We start from the raw sequence: 20,737 nt of genomic DNA, 5'->3' as shown, positions 1-20,737 counted from the left end.
GTTTTTATCCGCTTATTTTCTATTCTGAGGAATTCTCAACCTGAATCTGACGTTTTCAGTGAGACATTTACAGAGTTGACTAAAAAAAAAAATTGCCGCAGACTATTCTTGGTCAGCGGCACTTTATAAACTGTATAGCGAAGTTTTTTTTGCCAAAATCTGTCCACATTCTTGGGATGTCCGTGTTCTGCGTACTAATATGCATGGTATGTAGCCGTGAAGACTCTGGTGTTGGGTTTAAGGTCCGTCTGATCAAGGTACGAATCACGTGAATGCACATGCAAGTGATTCAACAATCGCTGTTCAATTCGAGATCACACGTAATTCAGGTACCCACGTACTGTACAAATGGCTCAAGACGGCCATTGACGGAGGAAACGTGTGGTCGACTGCTCTGCAGCCGAAGGATAATGATGATGATGAAACCAAAGGATCATGATCACGATGAAACAGCTCCTGCTGAACGTGTTTCGAGGCTTTCACTTTGTAAGAAACAAGAAAACCAGTTCCCCATGACGTCATCCGTGTGTCTGTACTCTAATATATCATGGGCAACGGCCAATCACAGCGCGCGTAGCATTCACTATATTATATAAAAAGATAATGATAACGGAAGTGATGATGGTTTAATCTCTTCCAGATTTCGGTGATGAAGACGAACGTTTTGCTTTCTTTGACTCTGTTGGTGCTCGCCACCGCCCAAGTTTCTGCTGGAGATAAGTTAGTCAAGATTCCCACCCACAACCTCGAGCACGGCACTTTCCATGTCCTTCCAAAGTTAGATTACCACGAAGCTTTCAAACTGCGGACTGACCGTTAACGACTCAACAGTGGCCTACAGCCCACCCTGTCGCAGTTCACAGGTCTTAATGAGTCGGAACAATCGGCTAAATAAGACAGCCAACGTACAAAATTACAAAATATGTGCTCCAATATTGTCTACAACTACGCTGCAAAAGGTCGGGAATCTTTTATTTGTGATATAAAAATTACGGTTTAACGACATTTAACGACAAATCATAATTGGCGCGGCTAAATTTTCAGTACGTACTGGTTTGGATCGTAAGTTCTATAAGGAGGGTCTCAATGGGGTTAACCGATAGGCGTAAAACGGCCAAAAATTTAGTCGATAGCCGTAAAAATTGAAAAATTTTAACCGTTAGCCGTAAATAGGGTAAAAAAGAGTTAACCGTAAAAGAAATTGTTACCTAGATTTGCTACTTTTAAGGAAGGTGCTAAACTTACTTATGATTACGTTTTTTACTTCCCGGCTAGTGTGACTCCGTACGCACGTTAGGCAAAGCGCCTTTTAGGTGTTAACCAAGACCTAGGCACACACTAGAGCTAGAAATTGATCATCCGTCTGAGACTAGCCTGTGTACAGTCGCGCCCTCCCCACAGACACCCCTTCTCCGATTTTTCTGCGGGGGAGGGGGCGGCTGTACACAGGCTATCTGGAGCGGATAATCCCGTCTTCAAAAGTCAGGCGGATTGTTCATTCAAAATTAAAACTATTCCATTTTCAGATTGAGACGTATTACCTATCTGACGCGAATCAACAAACGGATAACCCGTCTCACACGAATAATCCTTCTCTAGTGTGAAAACGGCCATTTCTGTTATAATGAATGTCGCGCCCCGGGCCTTGAGTTGGGCGTTTGCGTGTCTGCTTTTGCTTTTTCACGAAGATTATTTTTAAATTGACTATTGACATTTCTATGTGTAAAATAATGTATTAGAAGTGGAATACTTTATAAAAAGTATCCAACCTTTTGATATATAAAATATTACACTTTTTCCAAAGAATAGCTTATTTCATCCCGAGATGATCCGAAGACCTTTATTTTGATTTAAAGATACAAAAAAATACGGGTTAATTAATATTTAACTTTTTGAAACAAAAGAAGTTAATTTTTAACTTTTTCGTTAACCGTAACTGAAAAAAATTAACCGATAGCCGTAAAAGAGCCAAAATTTTAGCCGATAACCGTAAAAGCCACCACCCCATTGGGACCCTCTATAAGTAACGCTTAAGATCCAGCCTTATTTTAGAAGGATTTATATGGAGTCATCGGAGCATAACGGTACATAAATCTCCCCACCAATTTGAATCAACAGTCTCATTTTTAACAATTAAGTGAACATTTTTCCCCTTGTTCTTTCAGGATATGCCAAACCATCCCATAATTTCAGAAACTTAGTTTTTGAGACGTCATCACTTCCGTTGTCTGTTCAAATATGTCTAAAATTTGATGACAAGATGCTCTTACAAATTAACAAAGAGAATGCTTTTGGGAAAAAATGTAGAAGAATCCCGGTTAATCGAGCTAATCAGTCTTCGAACAACTAGGCCCAGTTGTTGGCATTTGCTAGATCATGATTTCAACATGATCCAGTTCGCGTGCTAAGAAGGGCGGGAAGGAGGACACGGCCTCTCTTCTTTCACCTTCCCATGGTCCCTTGCGATTCGTCAACCAGTCACTCGCGTTTTGCGCTCCTCTCGAAGAGAAAAGCGAGGCATCAGATTCCGTGTTGCCTACATTGTCTCCTGCGTAAGCTAGGTGAGTATCATCCACTAGATAAAAATCATACGACCAGAAAGAGACATACATGTAATGTAATGCAATGAACAAATGTAAGATATTTACTTCGTCCATTCTTTGCTTTTTTAACGTAAAAATTGCGCTAACGATAACTTGAAAATAGCCGCTCCCCTTTTCTCAATATAATCTCCGATTGTTTAAAGCTATGACTTCCAATGCTAAGGAGCAATCTGTATCTGTTATTTTGCGATGATTTCGTCAATTAAAAACTTTCGATAATTTTTTCGTTCAATTTGCAGTTGAGTGCTCTTAGTTAGGTTAACGAAAATATCAAAAGTCAATAAAATAACGTGATTTGGCTCCTTTCAAAGAAACGGCTCTGTCCGGAATGTATAACTTACACTCAATGGCGGGTAAAAAGAAAGCCATGGCCTCGCAGTACAACTCAGCAGCTTCCTTAAGCTTGGCATCCTCATCAAACTTGATAGCCTCTGTTACAAGCTTTATCTGCAAAAAAGAGAGGCCTGTGTAAGAGTGGAACTTTCAGCACACTTATTTTAAAAAATAACTAGCCTGCGTAGCTGGCGGGATTGTTAGGCACGGTGTATTTTCTTTATGCGCGGGGTACTTTCTTGGCGGCCCAGCCGCGAGTGCCGCCAAAAACGAACAGCACTCTTCCGCTAATCTCGCCAGCTAAGGAGGCTACAAAAGGACCTTAAATTTTGAGTTGAAATACGCCATTTCCGAGATGCGAGAACCCTCACTTTCAAAACGAGACCAAGCGATAATTCAATAATAATAATAATAATAATAATAATAATAATAATAATAATAATAATAATAATAAATTAAGGCGCAAAATACAGATCAACATCATCTAATGCGCTTTACAATAAAAGGAACTACATTAAATATACAAAACGAACTGTGAAATGCAAGGACTTCACAATGTGACTAGTGATATTTAACTAAAGCAATCGATTTTAAAATACAAAAACTCTAAAAATAATTAAAATATTTGAAGATACTGTGATGAATAAGTCAGCAAGTAATTAAGTCATGTGTATTTTCATGGAAAATTAGTTTTATGTCCATGAAAATGAAAAACTAATTTTCATATCAAAGGCTTTGCACATACCCTCCTTTTAGGAAGGAAGCTAGGAGAAACTCGCGGTGTTCTTTTGAGCCTGGACTGAAGGCTCTTATCATTGTTTCTTGGAGGAAATAATTGCATGTTGATATGACGCATAAAAATCTTTCAATACTGTTCTTAATCCTAGCATATTTATTGAATCTTCGCTGAGGTCATTGTTTACACTTTTGCTCATTAGCATACGACTCAACCCATAAAAGGGGTCACTGTATAGCTACGCACAAATCAAATTCAAAAGTTGAGAGAGTTGGTTAATTTGAGCAATTTGCGCAATTTTCAGCTATTTCAATAACAAAGGAAATAGCAGCCACCGAAAACTGCGAAATTGCTGGGTGGCAAAAACATTAATAAGGGCATACGTTCTTTGTGAGGTTTCGAGCTTTTCAAAGATAATTTCTCCGAAAATGTTATGTATATCAGGCTCAAAAGTTTCATAGATAACTGAAATTATTGTTATGATCTTTCGATATTCAGAGAGTTTAGTAGTAGCTTGACCAGAGAATGAAAGGCAAAAAATGTAGGCAAAAAAATTCGCCTATTGCAATATGTTTTTTTCGTGCATTCATTAGTCTACTGGGAAAGTCAGACTACGAAACTACAATATCCAACCAACCTCTACCTTTTAAAATGGAGACTCCTTTACCCTAGCCCATATTTAGCAAGGGGTGGATAAAACTTTCACTCAGCCTGAGTAATGTTACGGATAATTATATTCTCGAGCTTCCCCACATATTTTTTTAAGCCTCAAGACATTTATAACACTCATAAAGAAAACAGTATAATTGATTTTGAATTCAAAAGGTCGGATTTTGCGCGCGTTTCTGACTTTTTCCATTTGTGAGAAAGTAGGGTAACCGTTTGATGCTGGTTATTCTCTGATGTTGTAGATAATAATAATAATAATTATAAAAGTAAATTATAATTATCATAAAAATTATCCCTACAATCCTTTGAGGAAATTTTTCTTAAAAGTTTTATAACTTTGACAATTTTATACGTAGAAGAATGTCAGACCACAACAAGATAACATTTGCCATAAGATATCTTTCCACGTCACATCTAAGGTAATGACGTCGTCAGTCACGTGACTATTTCCGAATTAGGTTTTTTTGTTGCTATGACAAGATTTCATTAACGAGTTAAAACCAAATAGCATATTTGAGGTTTTAGTTGCTTGGGGCATTTAAAAACAACCAGTTGACGTCCAGCAATTCAAATTTAAGGAGGCAATGAACATCAGCGAAAAAGTCAGGCTAGGCCGAGGGCTGCAGAGAGTTGACATTTCAGGTCGACATTTCATCACACGGCAGAGAAAATTTGCAGGAAAGTAATGTTCTACCTGATAATTTTTTTCATTACCAAAAGAGCGACATGACGTCATCAGTGACGTGATCAGAGCGTTTTGAATATTTTAGTTTGTTTTTAAAGTACATTTTTCGCCATAGATTGGCAAGTTTTTCTTGTTTTTCTCTACAAATCTTTACACTGTATTACCCCTGAGTAATTATTATTCCGTTTTCAAAACAGAAGCAAACGAAACTGAGCCAGAAGTTTAAAAGTTGCGTAAATTGACCGATATTGCAGATTAAAATCGAAAAGGAGACCTACCTTTGAGATTTTTGTAAAATCCTTATTCAACTTAACTGTTTGTTTACCGAAATAAATGTTCAACGTTTGTTAATAGAGGAGAACTTTAAAAATTGAAAGGATGTATTTGGCGGCCATATTGTTTTTCTTCATTCCAGGGAGAAAGGTCAAGTAGCAGCTCTTCTAACCCTAAAAGCCGAATGGTTTGCTACCCTAACTTAAGAAAATGGAAATAATGATGAACAATGTTGTGTCAGTGTTTTCCCCGACCGATGAAAAGACACGTTACGAGTAGGGAGAGAATCGTACGGTCATACGGTTCAGTTGGTAGCCGAGCGATCGATAGTTCATAAATTTCTTAAACGTTCCCAGGCATGGACCAAGCCTGAAAGAGTATTAATGGGTTTATTGTGAGCTTTACGTCTAGCTTTGATCAGTTAAAGCTTTGATTCTACACGGAAATTAAAAAAACCCGGAAAAGACATCCTTGAAAACTGTCAATCACCATAGAGAAGGAATATTCACCTCTTTTAAACTCGAACTGTCAGCTTCTACCGAGGTGGTCCAGTGCATGGAGGCATTAACTTTTAGTTTTAACTGATTCTAACCAGCCGGGTTCGAATCCCCTTGAAGCAAATTTTTCGGAACTTTATTCTTATTATTTTTTTAATCTCTTTTTTACCCGTGTGGTGCATATAGCTAGTAACATAATACGGTAAATTGAAAACAAAGTTTACAGGAATATAAAAAATGGTAGGTATCATAACGTATTACACATGTCATCGCCTTGCCCGGGGGTAGACCCCCGAGCCACTAGTTATTCAGGGTCACTAGTTATTCAGTTGAAGTACTGGCCCGTGTTACCCTTGTTAAATAAAGTTGATTATTTTTATTATTATTATTATTACTATTATCATTATTATTATTGTTATTATTATAATCACTATTAACCAGGGGGATTGTAAAATGGGGGGAGCAAAGTTGAGGATTTCCCCCAGGTGTGGGGGAATTTAATAAGACAAAGTCGCCTGGGTCAAGTGCTTCTCAACGACAAATCCCCCTAAACTGGGATTCACTTGACGGAGGGGGCGTTTTTGTGATATTTGGGGATGAAATTTTACTTATTCGTGTTAGGAGTAATATAATATCATTATTGAACAAAAACCACTACAATGAAAGAACACCTAAAGACAGATTCACCGAGATTAGGTGAGACAGATAACTTTTCCATAGACTACTTAAGATGACCTGAAAGATGCTATCTTATGATGCTCAAAAATTACATTTATTCATTGTATTTCATTTACGTATGAATTTTTAAAGTAAGTCAACGACTCCTCAGCTTCTACGTTCGTAATAAGAATGATCAGTGATAGGTTTAAGAGATCTGAAAATATATTAACCCCGTTGTTTTGCAATAAACGAATGGATGCGTGATTGCCGTTTTGAGGAGTCAGTTAAGGTAATCGTATGCATATTGCCAAGTTCTAGTTTGCTTGAACCGCTTCGTTGATTTTGTGATTGTTGCGAGATTGAAGGAATTTTCGCGTGGACTGGAATGTCCTTGAGAGATTTTTCCTTTCTGTAGGAGATAATTGGTGGTTGGTTAAAGATATGTTTAAGCTTAGGTTGCTATTGAATGATGTCCCAGTGTTTCGTGAGAATCTTTTTAATCATCATCATCATAACTATAACAAAATTCTCAAATCTGACTGGCTATCAACTCCCCTGATTTCAGCCTTAATAGGACAGTACGCGTCATGCCTAAGTAATTGGACAGTACGGGCCATCACGCGCGCGCTTAAATGGCTTTTTTTCACTGCTGGCAAAAAAAAGGTCTTGGAATTTCTTGTGTTTTGATTTATATAAAGAGCCTTATATATCACAAATTTTGTTAAAGTTATGATTAATTGGTAGGTCATTCCGGAGCTTTGGTGCAATGACTTAGAAGGATCTGTCGCCATAGGTAACCGTAACGTTTCTAGTCTTTGGAATAGACAGCAGGTTTAAGCCGCTTGACCGTAGAAAACGGTCAGACTTTTAGTTAAATAACAGCTCATTTAAATAGGTTGGGGCAAATCCATGGAGGATTTTGTACGTGACCAACAGGATCTTAAAATTAATTCTTTCTTTTAATGGGAGCCAGTGCAAACTCTTTAAGATTGGAGTGATGTGAGCCGACCTTTTTGTTCTAACAGTTTGCCTTGCAGCTGTACTTTGCAACCGTTGTAGTTTCTCTAGCTAATAGGGGGTAGGCCGTGAAGAATGCTTTTGCAGTAATCCAGTTTTGAAGAAACAAATGCCTGAATAAGACGTCCCGTAGTAGATCTAGATAGAAAGTTCCTAATTTTTCCGATGTGATGAATAGAATGTGAGGCGGAGCGACAAATGTTGTTGATGTGAGTTTTAAAAGTGAGATAGAGGACAAGTGTGATCTTGAGGTCTTTGACTTCATTACTCAGAGAAATTGGAGAATCTCCAACCTTGACAGAAGGAACTGGTTCGGCCGGTGACAAATGCGAGAAGTGAATGATTTCAACTTCTTCTTTAGGTTACATTTAATTATGTTAGAGACATTCCAGGACATGATATCTGGGATACAAAGCGTAAGATCTTTTGATGCTGTAGCACGATTGCTTTGTCTCGTAATAATGTAAAGCTGAGAATCGTCGGCGTATATCATTGCTTTTAAGCCGTCAGCTGTAACTACATCCTCCAATGGAGAAATATAAAGAGAAAATAACACCGGTCCTAAAATGGAGCCTTAATGGACTCCACAAGATAAACGACGAGGCTGGGAAAGAAAACTTGTCAAACACTATGCGTTTAGGACGGTCAACAAGATAAGAAGTGAACCACTGAAGAACTAGGTTGAAAAAGCCATAAAGAAACCGTAATCTCTCAAGAAGGATCGCGTGATCGATTGCGTCGAAGGCGGCGGAAAGGTCGAGTAAAACCAAAATGGACTCGCACTGATCATCAATAGCACGATGTATGTCGTTAACAACACGAATCAGTGCAGTCTCAGTGCTATGATACTTCCCGTATTTTTTATTAATTCTCCCAAAGGGCAATTCTGAAGTTAATTTACAAATGCTAAAAAAAAAGGCAAAAGAAGAAAAAGCTTAAACTGATTACAATCTTGGTACAAAACTAAAAGCCTAACCTATGCGCGTACAATTACGTTATCTCTTTGGAGATCTAAACTAAATCAAATATTAACTATTTAACGCATGGGGTCTGCACCCGCAATTCGCGTTTGACGCTCCTCTTAAAGGTACATAGTGATGGGCTTTTTGTAGTGTCTGCGGTCAGAGAGTTCTATGCACTTTCAGCGCGATAGTTAAATGACCGTTGCGCCGTAACTGTTCTGCATAGAGGGAGATTTAGATTGTCTTTTTTCCTCGTGTTGTAGTGGTGTGTATCTGATCGCTTACTGAGTTTACTACTCAAGTACATCGGAGCGAGGCCATTAACAATTTTGTATGCTTGGGAAGTATCACGGACTAATAGCTGATCTTTGATGGAGGGCCACTCCAATTCCCTAAGAACAGGCGAGATGTGATCAAACTTTTTAGTATCTGTTAATACGCGGGCGGCGAAGTTTTGCACTAATTGTAACTTCTGTAGATTTTCCTTTGAGGTGTCTGCCCAGACAGTGGAACAGTAAAAAAGTTTACTAAAAATAAGAGAATTCAAAATGGTTGACAAGACAGGTTTAGCAAACAGGTGTCTCACCCTACTAATCTGACATAACATGGACAGGAGAGACGATGTTAACGTGTTTACACGTTCATTAAAGTTGAGGTAAGAGTCCAGTGTAATGCCTAAGTCTTTAACTAAGGATACCGGAGTGAGTTCTTGGTCGAGGAAAGGTACTCTGATGTCTGATACCTTGCTTAGGAGCTGCCATGTCCCGAAAAAAAATGAGTTTGGTTTTGCTTGGATTTATCAGTAATTGATGTGAGCAACACCACCCAGCAATGAGAAGTAGGTCTTCTGTAATTTTTACAAGGCAAGAATTCATGTTTTTAGCCGAAAAGGGGCGGTAGATCTTAGTATCGTCAACAGGCAAAACGAACGTCAGAACAGGCAAACGAGGAGTTGATTAGTCTACTTAAAGTCGGAAGTATGTAAGGGAGGCAGTCCTTGATGACAAACAGTGGAATTCTATCATAGCCAGGGGCCTTGTTGGACGGCATAACAGTTAAAACCTTTCGGACCTCAGAACAGGACAAAATTTTAAAGTCGAACAAGCCTTCACCAGACTTCGGTAAATTATTGCTACAAGAGGGGACGTAATCCGTGGGCCCAAGCGACCGGGCCAGCTCAGCGGATTTACCAGCTGCATTCACTCTAACAGAAATAAAATCTGGTTGAATTCATTGGCGAGAATTGGCATAAAGACCGTTGTCATGGAGATATTCGTCGATTTGAGAGGCAACGATTCTTTTAAGTGTCTTTGATAGGAACGAAAGATTGGAAATAGGCCTGTAGTTACCAAGGATCAAGCTCGTCGCAGTCAAAAGTTTCTTTCTTGATAAGAGGACGAACAATCGACTTCTTGAAATCAGAAGAAAAAAGCCTTTCTCAAGAGACAAGTTCATAATGGTGGTTAGGTTTTGCAGAAAGGGTGATATTTTTTAAGTCGTTACCGCAAATAACTCAATATCTGTTAAAGAGCTCCGGCAGGACTCGGCCGTTCAATCAACGTTAAATCTTGGAACAGGTTGCACAGAGAGACCGCGTCTCAAGTTGATAATTTTAACCTAAGCACGCGACTGACCGAACACAAACGAGCGACGAGGAATGTTGACGTCAACAATCACATTGCTGAGCACTATTTACAGACGAAACATCGAATTGACTGGGACTCTGCGACATGTATAACGTATTCTACAAACTACTATCAACGTCTTACTTTAGAAAGCTGGTTTTCTAACTTAGAACAAACGCCACTGAATCGTAGCCAACAGTTACCAGCGCCGTACTAACGATGACTTATTGACGAGATCAAGCAAAACTAACTAAGAGAGAACGACTGGAGAACTGACAATTTGACTAACAATAGACGCCTGTTTAACTGTGACAACAGACGGATCGAAACCCACCAATATTACTGACTACGAGTCTTCATAGCCAATAACATCACGGCTTAACTGACAGACGACCAATAACATCGCGACGTACTTGACCAATCAGAGCGATAACCAGAGTATAATACCATCACCTAACGTGATATAACTCACTTTGACTCTGAATATGACTACCGCACAGGTCGTCGAAACGTCAGTCACTGCCAACAACAACAGTCCTTTTCAGGAATAATAATAATAATAATAATAATAATAATAATAATAATAATAATAATAATAATAATAATAATAGTAATAATAATAATAATAATAACAATAATAATAATAATAATAATAATAATAATACCTTTATTTATTACCTTCGGCGATAAGAACTACGGTAATATTACAATAAAAATTCAAAACACTACATATTATATATACGGGTCAAATTAAGTTTAGCACCTCTAGGAATAAACGAATGCACGTTTGTGCCTAACAATGCGTGATACAGGTATTCTGAGGTGCGCTGGGTTAGTCTTACAAGATCTTGGATTATGGCCATGATCCACTGGCTTGTCTAAAAAACGTTTGCAAGGATGTGCTTCAGATTCTAGGATACGTTTAAATTCTTTCCTCGTCAAATTCTGACGCCTAGTTACAAGTGACTCAACAGTATCCCTAGGGAGACCAGTGACATTTAGACATCTATTCTGCACTCTCTGTGGATCTTCTTCGAGGTAAGTGGGCAGCCCTCCCCAGACAGGCGAGGCATATTCTATTCCCGCACACGTTGAATAAATTTGATAAAAGGTCAATTAAACACTTTCCCCTCAGTGATCATTTCATTAATTCGCATTACCTTCCCAAAAATGTTCATTTTGAGCTTTCGCTTACAACCACTTATATTTCTCAAGTATATATTATTCACAGTATTTGAACCGTTAAATCCTTGCATCAAAAAAAAAAAAAACTTGTATCACCTAACGTGATACAACTCACTTTGACTCTGAATATGACTACCACACAGGTCGTCGAAACGTCAGTCACTGTCAACAACAACAGTCCTATTCAGGACTACGTTCACCCGGACGATCAAACTCAACCTACTTTTGAAATGACTCCTGGGTTCAAACCTTTCACAATTTTAAATAGCTACGAAAAAATAACTAGAACTGCGAGCGTGAAAGAACGTTGAAGCCATGTTAGGCGCATACATATTAATAATAATAATAATAATAATAATAATAATAATAATAATAATAATAATAATAATAATGACAATAATAATAATAATAATAATAATGATAATAATAATAATAATAATAATAATAATAATAATAATAATAATAATAATAATACCTTTATTTATTACCTTTGGCGATAAGAACTACGGTAATATTACAATAAAAATTCAAAACACTACATATTATATATACAGGTCAAATTAAGTTTAGCACCTCTAGGAATAAACGAATGCATGTTTGTGCCTAAAAGATCAATTAAACACTTTCCCCTCAGTGATCATTTCATTAATTCGCATTACCTTCCAAAAAATGTTCATTTTGAGCTTTCGCTTACAACTGCTTATATTTCTCAAGGATATTTTATTCACAGTATTTGAACCGTTAAATCCTTGTACAATTATATTTGTTTTGATGAGCATTTTCTCTAGACTCTGCCAAGTATCGTAGTAACAAGTTGCGACCCCCTGAAGGGTAATCACCCACTTGAAGTGGGCTGCCTTGTTACGATGGAAAGCCAAACCGCTTCTGAAAATACGGATTATGTTACTTGCATTTATCCAGATTTATCAGCTTGTTATACTTTGTCAAACGGTTTAATTTAGTGGAGATAAAAAAGGTAAGGCGCTTCAGATTTGTGGATTAGCTGTATTTGATACGTGTGAGTTCACACTTCGGCTACTACATAGCAGATTAAGCAATTATCACGGCGACGATGAAGAAAACGTTACTTAAAAGTGAATTCGCGCTGTTTCAAATTTTATATAGGTCTCATTCTATCTCGTTCAATTTGTCAAATGTTGAGGAATTTTTCGGGAGTTGAATCATGAAGCACTGTATCTAAATTCAGAAAAAAGAAAAAGAAAACTGTTGTCTTGTGTCCACGTCCTCCATAAAACGTGAAGTTAGGAAGTTTTGACGTCGTCGTACAATCATGCAGAGACGACAAAGAAATGAACGAAAAAGCGTGATGTACGTGCAAAGCGACTTAAAACACAAGTTTCTCTCGTAAATGCAAGAGGCTCTTGGCGACATCCGTTCAAACGGCCGGCCTCTTTCTCGGAGGATCTACCGATAATTAAAGAACACTCGACCGAAATAACCCACCTAGAAAAGAGTCGAATCGTTCAGTATAGTTAAATCTTCACCTCTAAAAGGGTGACATTAATTTAATTTTACTTTGAAAATACTACCACATGGTGTGTTATTTTACCATCATATTGTTACAGTAGTTTAATTTTACTTTGAAAATACTACCACATGGTGTGTTATTTTACCATCATATTGTTACAGTAGTTCAATCGCCCAAGTGATTTTACTGCAATGTATGCGTAAATCCCTTCTTCTTCGTATGCCAAGTAGCGAGTAAAGATCCCTCAAAAGCTAGACTTAAAGCTGGTAAGAGTCGCTTTACTGAGGCTATGTTCACTTTATACCAGATAACTTTTACGCCGGCACCATCCAATACCGGATAGGGTTTCTGTTCATACATACATGTAAGAACGGGTTATTTCGGTGCGATTTCGGGGGAACGGAGCGAAGTTGCGCCACGCCGATCACAGTAGAAGCTCACATATCGGATTGGTCTTCATACGAGAAAACTTGTAGATGACCGAATTAAGCAGCGCTTTTACAATCTCTTATAAGCCTTAGAAGTTCAGCTATTTCTAAGAGTATAGTCGATCAGTGGAAGCCAAAATAGAATCAATCTTATCGTATTGAGCAATTGTGTTGATGTTGTCATCTTTCAGTTTGTCCTACTATGTTTTACAAACCTGGATTTTTTTTAGGCTTCATAACTTCTTAAATAGAGTATACAAGTGCCAAGACCGTTGGCAAAATCTTGTTTCTGCAGTTCAAATCTATGAACTTCATATATACCTTTCTACTCCGGACAACTCTTCTCCAAATAAACGGGGCATAAGAGTGGAATTGGATGTGTTGTAATTTTTTGGAACTCGGTGCGTATCCAGGGAAAAACGTGCTCTTTGGCACCTGTTTCTCACGGCATCAAACTCCTTTCCCTAAGGATCATTTCCTTCAGATTGAAAAACCGGACTGTCTTCTGTAAAAACAGTGGAAAGAGGTCTGCCCGTAATTGAAAAGATCGATTAGAATTTTTAGAGTACCAGGTTTTAGACAGTGGTGAATAAAGTGCGGGAAAGCTTTTCAACATGCGTATTATTTGGTACCGTGACAACATTCAAAGGTTAATCATCAATTTTGTCACCGCGGATATAAACAAAAACAAAGACCAAAAAGCTCTCGATATCTGAATTTTAGAATACTCACCTAAAGAATAATTTGAAGTGTTATGTTTTTCATTTTTTCCATTGAAAAAAAATTCATCTGATTATAAGCAAGCTTTGTTTCCTTAATCTTTTAATCAATAATTACTTAACTGTCCCGTTCGGATATTAAAATTCAAAATTACATTCGCATACATTTAAAATTAATTTGCAAAACATTTTATTCTCTGAATACGTCCATCTTTCCACCACATCTCGGCGAACTTGACTTTGAATATCCTTTAATCCCGTACTTCTACATTACGCCTTAGATAAGTTGCAATGTTGAGGGAATTTTGCCAGGGCTTTTATTTTTTCCTATCTCTGCAGGCTTCGCCTTTTAAGTTTACTCTACCAAGGGAAGCGACATTAGAACTGCATTAGAACACAAGCAAAGTTTCATAACATTGCTTCTATTATTGATAATATTTCGATAGCTACTAAAACATCAAGAAGCGTTATCTGGCGAAAAGTGTTCTAAGAAATACGAGCTTTCGAACGCCTGATCAGTCAGTTGTCTGAGGGTGTGAATGTGGTTAACCGACTAGCGACAAAAGGGGAAAAATATTACTGACTACTGCAAAACGAGTAAAAAATTACCGACTACCGAAAGGAAAAATATTAACCGACTACCGACATGGACTGACATTATCAATATTTGTTTTCAGAAAAAAGAGCATTTTGTATTTTTTTCTAGCCGTTAGGAAGTAACCTCTTTAAATGTATAACTCATCAGATGGTCTAAAAGAAAGAACTTCCTCTTTTGTTGATACGGGTACATTACTACAACCAACATCATAATCATAGAAGACACACCTTAAAGCTGTTACCGACTTTATAAATCTTATTGAAAAGACAAAGGTGAAAAAACTGAACTTTTCTTGTTTCGGTCCGAAAGTTCTTTCAGTTCTTTCCAGTTTAATGGAAAGCACTATCAGTAAAAAAACCACGGTACGTACCGCGATTAGCACAAAGAGCAGTTTCCTTTTCAACATTTTCATGGCCGCATATATTGAAACACAAAGTTTAAGCAAAACCGTCTTTAAACCAACTGTTTGGAAACGCTACATAGATGAAATTTTTTCCCTATGGGACATAAGTAAACCAGACATGGTAGATTTCTTCAAATTCACGGAACAAGTAAACTTACTTCACCCTACTGCTCTACTGGCTATGAAATTTACGACCGAAATATCTGACACTGAGACAATCGTAGGACCCGGTTGGATACCAAGACACAACATTCAACGAAAAATGAGAAAAGCTGTATCATTGACGTAAAGACGCATTTTAAAAGGAAACCTTCCAGGACAAACATTTTCACCTCCTATCACCCACCAATTGTTAAAATGGATTTGACAAATAAGAAGCCTTAAGAATCCTACGAACAAACTCCTCTAAGGAAGTATTTCAGAATTCAAAAAGGGGTTGATAGACAGAGGGTGGCCACACAATTTTGAAAGAAAAATTGCTATTAGAAGAAAAACTAATAATAGGAAAGCAGCGCTCCTGAAACAAAACAACAGGAAGAAAAAGAAATATTGCCTTTCGTGACACAATAGAAGCCCTTAGTGTCTATTATAAAAGAAGCTTTAATGAAAAAGTGTAATCTCATACAAAACCAACCACTACCTTGCCAAAGCTTTAAAGAACCATTTAACCCTCGGACGTCCACGCAAAACCATACCCCCCACCATGGTACAAGAGGAGGGTAGATGGAACCCCTCAGTGGCGGATCCAGATTCCCTTCAGATAAGTTGGGGGGGGGGGGGCGGTCATCCAGACCAGTGAGATAAGGGGGACCCGGTCTCCAAAAAAATTTTTTTCGGCCCTTTGGGCCTCATTTTGGTCAAAAAATAAGTGGGGGACGGGCCCCCCGGGCCCCTCCCCTGGGTCCGCTACTGCCCCTCCCCAGAGTTTTTGATATGTTGCAGTATTTCGAAGCGATTTTGCCTTCACTGAAAAGCCTTTGATCTTCTTAACAAGATGACGTATATTTAATGAATGGTGGCGCTGCTGGAGGCCTGTAACGTCACCAACAATGGTCGCCATCTTGGCCGCCATCTTGGATTTTACCAAGAATTAGAAATCAGGTTAAAACAGCGAGAAATGGTAATTGCTTGACATGAATAAAAACACATAAATAAGCACTTTGCATGATTTTAGCCACAAGATTTACTTTTATTGTTGAAAAAGGTTGGAAAAAACATACATTTTCTCTCAAAATGGCTTGACCACCTGCTACTTATTACATCATAACAACATACCTCGTAACCATAGAAACTGATCATCACTGAACTTGTCTCAAAATGCGTGCGAGGGATAAACGACCATCTACTGAAAACGATAGGTGCTGATGTTTTATCCTCTTGGAAAAATCCCAGAAAAACCTAAGGGAGTGGCATCCACACCCCCCCCCCCCCCCCACCCCTTGTACGTCCGAGGGTTAAAGTGTTATTTCTTTGAGAAAGGAAAGTATGGCAAAGGACATGCTTGTTAGAGCCAAAACATTAAAGGTATAGATGTGCAGCCTGTCACCCCTTGCAGTTTTTCCCTAAGAATAATTGAAGTATCCAAAAGGCCGGAGTCTATTAATTAGTTAATTACTTCTACTGTGCCCTGTAGTCGACAGGGAAACTAAGGTCGCATTTACAGCAAAAGGTTTGGTGATTTTATCAGTACTCTTGATATTCATTTGGCAAACGATGGTGGAATAAAAGATCATGTTGCATAAACAAGCAAGAGTTAATGAAGTTTAAGTGCAATCAAATGATGCATTCTTACAAGTTTTACTCTTTCCTTAGGGATCAAAGTCTCGAAACTGGGTGAAATACATAAAAAATATTAATAATTAACAAGCGTTTTTACTTGTTAACTGAGATTTTCCAACAACCGACAAAAATAAAAAAGTTTAACCAACTACCGACAAAGATCGAAAATTTTAACCGACTACCGACAAAGTAACTGAATTTTAACTGACAACCGACTAGTGGACCCCCCCATTCAGACCCTCTTGTCTTAATTGGGCGAAATGATATAAAAATGAAAGAATTCTAACATACAGTGTGATAAAAATACAATAGAATAAAAATTAAAAGATAATACAGTGAGAAGCTGCGCTATTAAGAAGCGTTTTTTCCCTAGGGGAAGAAGGTAAGAATTGTTGTGCGCGTTGGGTGTCTCAATGATCTATTGGTAAGGGTTGTTAAAATCACTAACATCAAGGTTATGAGATAAAGCATGATAAGCGATTTTGGAGTCTTTAGGAACTGTTTTAACTTTGTTTATGCGCTCGTTTTTCCTTGTAACGGATGATTTCTACGTTTCTACAGTATAAATCAAATTGCAATTGCCATAGACAACATCACGTTGTGACTCTTTTTGAAGTAATCTAAATGGTTTCTTAGAACTGGAATAGTTAGACTACTCGCTTTCGTTTTCTACGAGTCAAAAAATCAACTCCAGGGTTCATACAAACAATTGCAACCATTTTTTAAAGGCCTTTTCAAGGACCATATTAGATTTTCAACGACATATACCATAACTGTAATTTCACAGATTGTACAAAAATGCACATCCCCAGTCCATTCTAAGAGGACTTTAGGCTTGACCTGTTTACTCTACCAACTTCTCTACATTTTTCGTTTCACTTTTCAAAATTTAAGGACTTTTCAAGCAAAAATGGATTTCGAGGACTTTTTAATTAAGGGTATCCCGTAAAACTCAAGGATTTTTCAAGACGGTGCAAACCCTGATTCGGCGCAACCTGCCTCTTCGTCTATTAAGGAGTTTAAGCAACGACGTTTTTGAGCGACGAAAGTCAACCGGAAGTGGATTTTTTGCACTCCTCAGCCGTGATTTTGAACAATTTTTTGGGCAAATCGTCTCGTTAAGAGTAAAATCACTTAAGCAATATAAATTTGGCAGCGTCAAGGCATATTAAAAGAGAAAAAGACTCACTTCCGGTCGCTCAAAAGCGTTGCTGCTCAAAACCTCCGTCACAGAAACCTCGAACCCATAAACAGTTGAAGATAATTGGTTTATCTCCATTATTGAGATAACCTCTTAACTGAGTTTGCTCTTGATCCTCGTAATTAAAATAAAGGGACCTTCCACCTTCCGAAGCAATGCAAAAAATTGCAATTTTTCCAGTTCTAAGTAAACAGCAGGTGATGGCGAATAAGTGCCAATGGAGTAAGTTTGACAGAGGAGTTAAAGACCTGATGGACCATCGCTGTCATTTTCATCAAAATAAATAAAAACGGTACAACACCCTGCCTCCTCCACAGGCTTTCCCAAGTCTAAGTCGCGCTAGACAAGCGAGAAGCGCGGGAGAGGGATGATGGGAACGAGCGTAGAGCGCGATCGGGGGGGCGAGTGATGGGAAGGAAAAGGAGAGAGAGGGGAAAGTCGCTTCGCTTTTTCTCCCCTTCCCATCACTCCCTTCGTCCCCGTTTTCCCTAATAATTAACTCAAATTTCCTCCAGTGATCGCGAGCGACTGGGGACGAGGCAGGTACAACACCTTGCACGTAAATTGATCAAAAATGGAGGGAGGGGAATGTTCATTTTCGACATATTTTTAATTTTTTAAATCCAAATTGACGCACTAGGTTATTCCTCGTCCCAAAAATTAATTTATGTTGCCATTTAATCTTTCGTTTATATGAAATGACTCCTGCTATCATTTGTTCACAGAGGCGGCATTAGAACGACGTCGGTTAAATTCTTCACAGACCGTGTGAGAACGACTCTCTTAAAGAACTGCCAAATCTTCAGACAATTGGTGAAGTATATATTATGAAAATGAGATCTCCTAACTGTTTGCCGCGAAAAGCAAACCTTCTGCTTGTCCTTCGGATAGGCTCTATATTGACTGTGTCGATCACAGCGTTCATTTCTTATGAGTTCTTCACTCAAACAAAGGGTCTGTTCTACGTCACTCACATTAGCATGGGACAGTCGAATGTAAGCTTACACAACAACTACAGTAAAACTTCCACTTTAATAACGACCATTCAAGAAGAACCTAATCATCGGACATATTTGATATCTCGCACACGCTGTAAAGAAAAAGTGGTTCTTTTGATCCTGGTGTTTACTGCACCCGCTAACTTTAACAGAAGAACAATTATTCGGAAAACCTGGGCAACTGATCCATCACTCAAAATACGATGGAGGAGCGTCTTTCCTCTCGGTCAAGCTGCGGGCGACAATGTTCTAAATAAAAAACTTGAAGCTGAAGGAATGATGTACGGGGATCTGATTCGAGGATCTTATAACGAGCATTATCAGAATCTCACTTTCAAGACACAAATGGGGTTAGAATGGGCTGCAAAATACTGCGCCGATTTTCAATTTCTCCTCAAGGCAGATGACGACGTCTTTATCAATCCCTATGCTCTAATAGATCACCTAAGAATACCCGATACACCGAAAACGAATCTCTACACTGGAAGGTGTCGTTTTGGTTCTGGGGTATTTCGCGCTGGAAAGAATGGAGTCACTTGGGAAGAGTACAACAAGACCAGATATCCTCCATTCTGTAGTGGACCGGCGTATGTGTTATCTTCAGATGTGGTTTATAAGTTGGTGGAAATGTTCGATGTAAAAAAGCCTTTTAAAAACGAAGACGTCTATATAGGAATGTTGGTGGAGAAAATAGGGGGAGTACGAGTCATGGTTCATCGAGGGTTTCGTTACGGGCAATGCAAGCACATTCCAGGTACCTTTTCCCTTCATAGAGCACCAACAATAGAGTGCGTCGAAGAACTGTTTCAAGAAGCAATGTCAGAAAGAAAAGAATACGAACTAGCACAACTACGGAGTGCGAGAATACTATCCTATAAAGGTACTAACACTAGCCGAGTGTAAATGTCTTTGCTACAATAGTCTGTGAGGTAATAGTTTGTGAGAAGGAAGCTTCATGGCCAAAGTCATAGAGTTCGCTCAGGTTGAAGCCATATTCACAAACACAGCCTGGAACTCATGGATTTTCGGGAATATTGTAAAAAAAAAACATAAATCGATCGCTCTATAGCTACAATTCAGCCGCATTTCGCCCAAAAAGGGGATACAAAAAGAAGTTTCAATGTGAAAGTAACGGTGTTGGCTAGTGTAATTAAAAGATGTTACTCGGGCTATAACTGAGTTTCAATTAAACTTTAATAGAGAATAAAATTACTTGAGTCCAATGACATTATAGTGAAATTAAAACCACAGAAAGGGTTTAGACCCACAAAAAGGGGCTGCCCTCAATAATATGGTCAACGTTTGGACCGATGAGGCCAAGCATTCCTCCGTATGCTGGATGTTTCTTACGTGAACCTAGTTTAGACTCCTGCAGCTCAGTGGTAGAGCATCTGCCGATTGTGGACAATTAACCAGAAGGTCAAAGGTTAGACTCCGACTGAGAGAACTCGGATTTTTCCCTTGCAGCCGCCTGAGTCACTGACTAAAACAAACTTCTTTGTCATGTATTCACCAAGCTTAAAATTCCCCATCACATAACGCATAAGCACATTTCGACATTCAAGTCGTAGCAGTATGTAGGATTTTTGTCTCGTGAACCTGGTTTAGAGGCCTTAGCTCCCACGAGTCTCCTGTAGCTCAGTGGTAGAGAATCTGGACTAGTAAGCAAAATGTCAAAGGTCCAACCCCTGTTGAGACAACTCGGGTTTTTCCTTGTAGCCGCCTGAGTCACCGACTGAAACAAACATCTTTGTCATGTATTCTCCTTGGCTTAAAATTCACCATCACATTTCTGTCGTTACGCATAAACACATTCCAGTCGTAGCAGTATGTAGGATTTTTCCCACGTGAACCTGGTTTAGAGGCCTTACCTCCTA

At 38.5% G+C, this 20,737-nt stretch overlaps 2 protein-coding genes across 3 annotated transcripts in view; one reads left to right on the top strand and one right to left on the bottom strand.

Moving 5' to 3' along the window:
• LOC140937232 (serine/threonine-protein kinase ULK3-like) overlaps positions 1–20,737 on the bottom strand; it is a 56,912-nt gene that overhangs the window by 18,657 nt on the left and 17,518 nt on the right. For both annotated transcript variants that reach the window (XM_073386774.1, XM_073386775.1), the window contains one exon: positions 2,945–3,050. In XM_073386774.1, the coding sequence (XP_073242875.1) occupies positions 2,945–3,050 (106 nt within the window). The remainder of the gene's footprint in view (positions 1–2,944; positions 3,051–20,737) is intronic.
• Positions 12,083–20,069, top strand: LOC140937580 (beta-1,3-galactosyltransferase 1-like). The gene is made up of 2 exons (XM_073387136.1): positions 12,083–12,221; positions 18,588–20,069. Exon 2 carries the CDS (start codon positions 18,690–18,692, stop codon positions 19,761–19,763), a length of 1,074 nt encoding a protein of 357 aa, XP_073243237.1. The 5' UTR covers positions 12,083–12,221; positions 18,588–18,689; the 3' UTR covers positions 19,764–20,069.

This window comes from Porites lutea, chromosome 5 (assembly GCF_958299795.1).
Source record: "Porites lutea chromosome 5, jaPorLute2.1, whole genome shotgun sequence".
Taxonomy (NCBI): Eukaryota; Metazoa; Cnidaria; class Anthozoa; order Scleractinia; family Poritidae; genus Porites; species Porites lutea.
This window is presented reverse-complemented; position numbering and strand designations above follow the sequence as displayed.